At 52.0% G+C, this 8,940-nt stretch overlaps 1 protein-coding gene across 4 annotated transcripts in view; it reads left to right on the top strand.

Moving 5' to 3' along the window:
• Positions 1 to 8,940, top strand: part of SLC6A6 (solute carrier family 6 member 6) — an 83,155-nt gene that overhangs the window by 53,735 nt on the left and 20,480 nt on the right. For all 4 annotated transcript variants that reach the window (XM_006907172.3, XM_025043608.1, XM_015585811.2 and 1 more), the window contains 4 exons: positions 428 to 560; positions 6,939 to 7,073; positions 8,216 to 8,319; positions 8,452 to 8,576. In XM_006907172.3, coding sequence (XP_006907234.1) covers positions 428 to 560; positions 6,939 to 7,073; positions 8,216 to 8,319; positions 8,452 to 8,576 — 497 coding nt within the window. The remainder of the gene's footprint in view (positions 1 to 427; positions 561 to 6,938; positions 7,074 to 8,215; positions 8,320 to 8,451; positions 8,577 to 8,940) is intronic.

The following is an 8,940-nucleotide window of genomic DNA, read 5'->3' as shown; positions in this document are numbered from 1 at the left end:
ACTAAGGTCGGGGGGGGGGGTTGGGTAACTAGCCCAAAGTCAGTGATTACACGGTGGAGCCAGGTTTGAACCCAGTGAAGAAGGGTCTGCTGAGAATCGGTCACATGGGAATCAGTACCCATTTTACAGATGAGGAAACTGAGGCTTAGGGGTTTATTTAACTTGTCTGAGGCCAAGCTGGGTTGAACTCAGGTTTGCCTGATTTAGGAGTCCGAATTCATCCCCTGGTTGACCTCCCTACAACTCTGTGACAGGGGTTAGCTATTTCCTGAGACCAATGGAAATTCCAGGGCCTGGAGAGGACAGGTGATGTGTGCAATTGCAGCACCTGAGCCAGGATTTGAACCATAGCCTGTCGGAGTCCAGGTCTCCGTTCCCCCTGCCCAGGGGTTGGGTCTCGCTGACATGTGGCTCTGCTTGATTCAAGGCGCAATGTGCTGAGCTTGTCTTCTGGAATCGACAACCCCGGCTCGCTGAAGTGGGACCTCGCTCTCTGCCTTCTTTTCGTCTGGCTTGTCTGTTTCTTCTGCATCTGGAAGGGCGTCAAGTCCACAGGCAAAGTGAGTTGTTCGTCTGTCCTTCTCCTGCCTTATGGCAATTGGCCCCCTCAGCCAAGAGTACTTGTTGCCCCGTGAGCCTCTCTGCCAAAACCGGCCCTGACCTAGGAGTGGGTGTGGGCTGCTCAACCCCGTCTTCCGAAAGCAAGTAAAGCCCTGGTTTGTAGCATTTCCCAATTTTATGATGTAAAGACTCCCACCATGTCTGATTTCAAGTTCTTGATGGTTTAACAACCAGCTTGCAAAATTCCTGAAAATTGAACAGTCACCTCCCTCGAGCCTGTGCAAGTTGCCGCACACCCCTGGTCCCCATGTCGAGGTGTCGGTAGTAGTGCAGATGCTAGCAGATAACTAATGTTGGGGTTATAACAGATAAGTTAAGCTGGTCATGAGTGTTTCGGCAACTCTGTTGTTAATTACCAGCTCTCAACAGACAACATGGACCCTTGCTTTGCAAAGTATGCCCTGACCAGCAGCATCAGGACCTCTAGGGGCTTGTCAGACATGCAGACCCGTGGGCCTGCTCTGGCCCTACAGAATCAGAACCTGCATTTGAACGGGAGCCCAAGATAATCCAAATGCACTTTGAAGTTTGAGAAGCACTGACGTGAATTTTTGCTGCTAAGTCAGATTCACTGAATTATCTTACCACTAACATTTTAGCTGGTAACTAAGATGTTCCTTATTAAGGAAAGCTTTCACTGATGATTAAGTCATTTGCTCATAACCAAGATGTTAGTTGTTAACCAAAGTGTTAGCTGGGACTGAAATATTTGCTCCCGATTAATATGTTATAGGATGACTAGGATGTTAGCTATTAACACACGCAGTAGCTGATAATTAAAATGTTAGCTTATAATTAAGGATTTAGGCATACACTGGTATATATTGGCAGGAAGAAAAATTTTAGCCTATAACTGAAATGGTCTGTGTTAACAATTAGAGCTGAATAATTACCTGGAAACCAAGACACTGACTCTGATAGCATGGCCGCTCTGATGACAAGCTCAGTGCAGAGGAGTCTGTCGTGGTCAGCAGTGTGGGCCTGAACCCAAGGCCTAAGCCATAGTGAAGGCGTTGGCTTGACCTACCTTTACAAGTCCTTCTGTCATTTCCCCTGTCATTCGCATCTTGATAGAGGAAAAAATCTAAGATTAAAAAGCCACCAAAGGTCAGAAGCGTACATTAAAGTGGCATTTGAGGTATAGCAGTGGGGGGTGGCAAAGTCATTTGGAGAAGATGCCTTGAGTGCACCAGACTTTAGAATTAAGGACCATGTTCTCCCGGGTGAAGAGCCCCTTAGGCAAGATCGCGGATCTGAACAGATCCCAGCAGTTACTCTGGGCATCTGCTGGGCAGTATCTGGATGCCTCGGTTGCAGAGGCAGAATGGGTGCCTGTGAGAGCACCACACTCTCTTCCTGTTTCTCAGGGCGTAACCACCCCGTGACCCTAAAACCCAATCCGGAAAGGAAGCAGACCAGGCTTCAGAAATCTTCACATACATATTCCTCGCTTACCTCATTCCCCCAGAACTGGCAGGAAGAGGGTAGCTCGAGTTATTCCCACAGCTCCCTGGAGCTCATCCATCTGTGGTATCCCATTTCATTACCACTTCTCTTTAAATGAGGGAACTGAGCTGGGAGAGGTGAAGTGACCTGTCCGAGGTCAGTTCCTCACCTCTGAGCCTCAGTTTCCTCATCTCGAAAAGGGGCGGTAGTCGGGTTGAATGAGTGTGTTAGGCACCCGGCACGACCTGTGGCACAGACTGTGCAGTAAACACCAATCCCTTCCTCACCCTGCCTCCGTTCCCCCACATAGAGGACAATCTCTCAGGAAGTTTCTGTGGAGCTCTGGTGCCGAGCAATGCTGAAGACATGATTGTTTACTTACGTAGTCGTATGTTTTGAGCCTCTTTATCTGCCAGGTACTGTTGTAGGAATGGGGCTGGGGGGCATGCAGGAGCCAACAAAACAGACAAAAATCCCTGTGGTCCAAGAGCTTGACAGATCATCAGTTGTAACAAGGGGAATGTGTAAAATATATAGAAGTAAGGTAGTGACACGAGCTAGGGGAAAGGATAATGCAGCGAAGGAGAACAGGGAATATTGGGTGCAATGTTAAATAAGGTGGCCAGGCAAGGTTCACCAAGGTGACTCCGGGCAAAGATCTCAAGGAAGTGGTGGGGCAAGCCATGTGGGTATTTGGAGGAGAAAGAATTCCAGGGAGAGAGAACAGCTCATGCAAAGGCCCTGAGCTGTGTCTGACCCAGACCCCTGAGGAGCCTCCAGTCTGATGGAGGAGGCTGACGTCTACCAAGAACAATGAGCAAAATCTGAGACACAATGGAGTGGGCAGGAGAATAGAATCAGCACAAAAAGCAGAGAGTTCCAGGCTACGACTGTAGCCAACTGAAGACGTGACTTGCCAAAGGTCCCTCTAGTCTGCTCCTAGAGACATCATCTCTTCCAGCGGCACTGGGCCCCTGAGGGGCAAGCGTGATTCCCAGAACAATAGCAGGGCCTGGGCCAGCCCCAAGAAGCCAAGACAAACACGGTTAGGCTCACGCTCCACTGGCCTGCCCGCCTGCCCGCCTGCCCGCCTGCCCAGCCACCACCAGCCATGGCTTCCAGCCCTAGCCACAGATCAGATTTGTAACCACCATGGTCCAGGAAGATGACAAAAGTCCAGACCCCCACCCAGGATGTACCATCCTGTGGACCCATAGAGGACGAACCACAGACATGTCCCGAGGCTGTGCCTCTCCATCGCCAGCCTCCAGGACAGCTCTTCTATCCAGAGCTTAGAAGTAAAGCAGGGGTGGCAATCAGAGCGAGATCTGGTTTTGGGTCTCCGATCTGTCCCCCCACAAGCTACATGACTTTGGGTAAGTCCCTTTCCCTCTCCGAGCTTTATTTTCCCCTTGTGTGAAATGAGCTAGTTATGCCATTCCCCCCCACTCCACACACAGTGGGATGTGGGTTGGATCCTCAGGGCCTGCTTAGGTACTGGGCACTGACCCATAGCCCCACCTGCCCAGGCCTTCGCCCCTGAAGGAAGCTCAGGGCAGCAGGAAACTAGCCCATTTCCCTCCTGCCTGTGGGCTACCTTCTCCCCACTGTCCCCAGAGGATGAGGAAGAGTTGTCCTTGGAAGTTTCCAGGGCAATTGGGCCACAGGGCATTTGGGTCGAGGGCTCAGAGGAGCCACAGAGGTTTGCCAGGAAGAGTGGAAAACTACCACGTCCCGTGGCAAGGCCTGCTGGGCCACCGCCAGAGGCCTACTGGCGGCGGCTGGCACCAGCGTCTCCTGCAAGGATCCCGGGGGAGTCACGGAAAGGTTGAGAGAATGGCTCTCAGGGGCTTGTCCTCAGAGCAGCAAATTCTGCACAACAAGAGTGGCTTTGCAAAGAGGCAGCGGAAGGGAGGCCGTGACCATGTGGAGCTGTCCTATTCTGATGTGGGGAAGAAAACCATAACACACACGACACACCGGATCCCGAAACTAGCCGGCCTAGATCAGATCCCACCTCTGCCACCTACTAGATCTGTAACCCCAGACAGCTGATGTCACCTCTCGGAGCCTCAGTTTCCTCATCTAGAAAATGCAGGTAACAGTAGCACCTACCTCTTCCAGTTTGGGAGTATTAAATGAATTAACACATGTAAAGCTCTTCGGTAGTGCCTGGCACACAGTAAGTGCTACATAAGTGCTTGATAAACAAATTAAATACAGGAAAACAAGGGAAGCCACCCCCCCATCCCCTGGTGGTGTCCTGTGTCCCTGACACAAAGCCCTCTGGCCACAGCCTGATCGTCCAGCCCAGTGGGGCCCAGCCAGCTTTGAAGTAGCTGCTCTCTAGGGATGGCCTGCTGTCAGCGGCTATTGTTCAGCAGCCCTGGGTGTGGCCCACAGCAGGGCCCAGAGGTGGGAACTGGTCAGGGAGCCTGTGCGCAGGAAGGGAGGAGTAGCCTGTGGGGCACTTGGTTTTCTTCTTTCCCCCGTTTTGGGGCTTCCTGCCCTGCCCCCAACCTCCACGTCTGCCTCTTGTCCTTGGGAAATGGTGAGGGTTCTTGCCTCAGGAGAAGAAAATTAGGGTGGCTGGGGACACTTGAGCCCCAGAGGAGGATGCGGCAGAGGCAGGAGTAGGACCCAGCACCTGAGGATCGTCAGGAGAGTGCTCCTGCTAGGCTTTGTTGAGGGCTCACTGTGTTCCCAGCATTGAGCATTTCCTCTCAAGCTGCCTAGCTGGGAGGTGACAGAGGTGGGGAAAGGAACCCCAAGCTGGGCGACCCCCAGTTGATCCTCTTGGCCACTCCGCCCCCAGATTCCCCTTCCCGAGGGAACCTCCGAGCTCATCTGGTCTGAGCCTCCTCCTTCAGAGATGGGGAAGTAAAGTGCCGAGAAGGACAATACCTTGCCCAAGGTATTGCAATAAGCCAGCCCTGCGCCCACGCAGACTTCAGCCTTCCTCTGGTCTTTGGGGAGATGCAATAAACTGCTGCATGTGGAAGGGCTTTTTACTGCTCTGTGTGTGTTATCTGAAGGCAGGCTCTGGGGCGTGTCCCCGCTCTGCCCCTTAAGTGCTATGTGACCTGTGTGGGCAAGCAGTGGGCTCTCCCTGGACCTCAGCTTCCTTGCCTTCAAGATGCGGATAGTAATAACACCTGCCTCAAAGTGTTAGGGCAGGACCAACTGCATATAGAAGTTACCGCACTTGGAATAGCACCAGACACACAGTAAGCGCTCAGTAAATGCTGGTTGGTGGTTTTGACTGAGGGCAGCTGAGCCAGGCAGGCCCTGAGAGCTTCCTCTTTGCCTTTTTCCCAAAACTCCTTTCTAGTTGTTTTTACGCAAAGGGATGGTGACTACCCGAGAATTCTGCTCCATCGAGGGTTCCTGTGCCAGCCAAGCGATGTCTGCGGTTCTCTCACCCTCTCTTAGTGTCTGCTACCTCCCTGCACCCCAGCAGTGCCCTGTGACCCCCTGGTGCTGCCTCCTCCCCCCAACACCGTGGGCACATTCATCCTGCTCTCAGTCTCAGTTTCCTCACCTAAAAAATGGGCACATTGGTTGTGCGGTGGTTTTTCCCTCCTCCCTTGGTCTCCCAGGCCGTCAGAGAGAGCTAAGGGCTCTGTGAGCCCGTCTTAGGGCTCTGGGTGCTGATTCTGCATTTTGCAGATGATCTGGCCAAGTTTCTAAGCCCCGCCGAGCCTCAGTTCCCCTCTGTCGACAAGCAGCCAATGTACCAATTTTGGGGGCATGGTGAACACAACATGGGTTTGTGCCTGGGAAATCCTTGCTCAGCCAGTGCGCCCTGCTAGAAATATCAAGGTTTCACCATCCATTCAGCTATGCACCGTCGAGCTCCTTGTAGGCATTACCCCCACCTGGAATCTCTTCATGGTGAAGAAAAAGATGGGAAAATCCATCCACAGGAATTGAACCCAGGGAAGTTTGGAGACCAGTGCTTTCAGGAGAGGAGAAGCAGAGAAAGTAGGGCAGGCCCTTGAGGATGGGAAGGCCCAGCCCGGGTCATCTCTGGTGCTCACCTTGTGTTGACCTTGGTCTGCGAGGGATGTGTCATGTGACCCAGAGAAGGCCTTGGGCCTCCCATAGCTCCAAGGAAGTGGAGACCTTCCCCATCCCGGCTGTGAGGGGCTTTAGAGGCTTCGTTTCCTTCCCAGAAGTTCCTGTGTGCTTCCTACAAAACCACAATGTCAACGATAGGCCCCGTTTTTGAGAACCAAGTGCCAGGCAGGTACTGTTTTGATGGGGTTAGAAGCCCCTCCTCATCTCTTGATGAAGGCCTTTATCTTATCTCCATTTCCCACATGAGGCAACAGGCCCAGAGAGGTTAAGCTTAATGCCCAAAGTCACACTGCAAGCGAGGGGATAGAGCTGGGATTTGAACCCACACTGATCTAATTTTTAACCATGAGTCGTACTAATAGTTGATATGTTGGCTAATAGGAACTAAGTGCCATGTGCCAACCACTGGACCAGGCCTTTTTCATACACACTTGATAGTTTACTCTCTCATTTTGTACTTTCCATCTCTACCCACTAGAATGTCAGTTCCATAAGAGCAGGGATTTGTTTTCTGTCTTGTCCGCCACTTTATTTCTAGGGCCTAGATATTTAGTAAATATTTATAGGATTTTTTTCACTGATTCTCAGTAAATCTTTGAGGTGGAGGTACTTATATCCAGGTTACAGGTGAGGCAACTGTGGCCCAGAGCAGTTAAGCCACATGCCCAAGGTCACACAGCAAGTGAAACAGCAGGCTCGGCCACAGAACCCCCACTAGCCTTGGAAAGGATGCTCGAATTTAACAGCAGCAAGTGATCCAGTCTCCCCCGAATCCCTCTCATCCTTCACAGGTCGTCTACTTCACGGCCACTTTCCCGTTTGCTATGCTCCTGGTGCTGCTGGTTCGTGGACTGACACTGCCTGGTGCAGGCGCAGGCATCAAGTTTTATCTGTACCCTGACATCAGCCGCCTCGAGGACCCACAGGTACTTCAGGGCACAGCCTGTCCTCCCTCCTGCTCAGGGCTGTGGTTTTTGGGTGCACAAATCTAGCTGGGCATCAGCCCCGAGTACTTTTCCACTGGGCTGCGGCGGATCATTCACGGTGCTCATGGGCTGTTCCAGCTGTGTGTGTATCTTTTCATGTCGAAGACTCCTGAGGCAGGCCAATTATAGTCTAATTTCGGCACCGCGCCAGGGAAGAGAGAGAAGTCTTTCTGAACTAGTCTCTTCTCAGATCTGGCCTCTGCCCGCCGCAGCTGAGAGGGCTGCATCGTGGGGGTGAGAGAGCTGCTGGCTTCCTTAGCCGAGGATGGAATTCAGAGTTAGTGACCTCTTGGCAGGTCAAGGGACCGATACTGAACGTCCACCTCTTGGCACTCAGCCACATGACTGCAGAGGGTCGAAGAAAACCCTGGGAGATTTTATTGGCCCATTGAAGGATTTTTTTTTTTGTCCCCAGGATCCTCAGCCTTCGGGTTGCTGCTTTGGGTCTCTCTTCTTCACTGTCTTCTCACCCTCAGTAGGAGGTAGGTGGGAGGGGGCTTGGACAGATCAGAGGACCACTGAGATGGCAGCTTTGTGGCCATCGGGACCTGCCTGATAAAGGTGTGCTGGAGAGCAGTTTTGCCTGCATAAGCCGTTACGGAATTCTTTCTACTCCAGCTCAGGGTCCCCAGACAGTAACAATTACAGTAATGACAGCAGCCTTGACTTACAGGCTTCCCTTTGGAACGGAGCTACATCTTTATTCTCTGAACCTGCAAAATTGCTCTGTGGGGCAGAGCCATGGGTCCCCTTTTACAGATGTGGAAACTGAGGCTCTAGGAGTCATATTTACTTGCGCACTGTGATTCCGTGGTTGGAATCGAGATCCATCTGCTTCAAAAGTCCAGCCTCTCAACCTCGTGGCTGAGTAGTCACCTTCTGGGGTTCCTTACAGCTCGGTGTTGTCTTGAAAGGCACCTTGGTTTTCAGCACAGGCACTCCAATTGCAGTCGGGAATCTGCACGTTTCGAGGTGCAGTCCTTGATGGCCAGGTGGCCAGGAACTCGCACTACCTCCTCTAGGAGACCAGCTCTAACGCCCCCTTCTCTCTCTTTCCTTGCCGCTGCCCCCACCCCCAATAGGTATGGATCGATGCTGGGACCCAGATATTCTTCTCCTATGCCATCTGCCTGGGGGCCATGACCTCACTGGGGAGCTACAACAAGTACAAGTACAACTCGTACAGGCAAGTGTCGCACCAGCGGGCCTGGTGGACCTTAGAAATGATGATGATGTTTAAAGAAAAAAGAGAAGAAGTAGGGAGCGTGGCTTCCTTGTGTTGTGAATTAACTTGCTCCCTGACATATGTGTAACTTAGGGACTGTATGCTGCTGGGATGCCTGAACAGTGGTACCAGTTTTGTGTCTGGCTTCGCAATTTTTTCCATCCTGGGCTTCATGGCACAAGAGCAAGGGGTGGACATTGCTGATGTGGCTGAGTCAGGTATGGTGGTATTGGTGGCAGTGGTGGTGGGCACTGCCACCTAGTGTGTAAGCCGAGTACTGCAGGCATGAAGCCAGACCCCCCAGGGGCTTTGGATGGGGGGGGACGAGCCTGGTTTCCAAAATGGACCCCCCCCACCAAGATGTCCCCCAAGTATTAAAGAGTACAAAAGCTAAATTTTGAACACTTTCATTGCAATTTGGCCCAAGGGGCGGCAGAAACATGGGTTTGGTTATGTTGGGGGAATATTTAGCTACTTTGGTATGGTCTTCCCTCCTTCCCCTCCTTCCTCAGCAAACTCATGGTTTCCAAAACAGAAAACCACTTTTCTAACTCAGGCTCAAGTCAGCCACCAATCGGCATT

The sequence above is a fragment of the Pteropus alecto genome, unplaced genomic scaffold (genome assembly GCF_000325575.1).
Source record: "Pteropus alecto unplaced genomic scaffold, ASM32557v1 scaffold92, whole genome shotgun sequence".
Lineage (NCBI taxonomy): Eukaryota > Metazoa > Chordata > Mammalia > Chiroptera > Pteropodidae > Pteropus > Pteropus alecto.
Note: the sequence above shows the minus strand (reverse complement) of the source record. Positions and strands in the feature narration are given on the sequence as shown.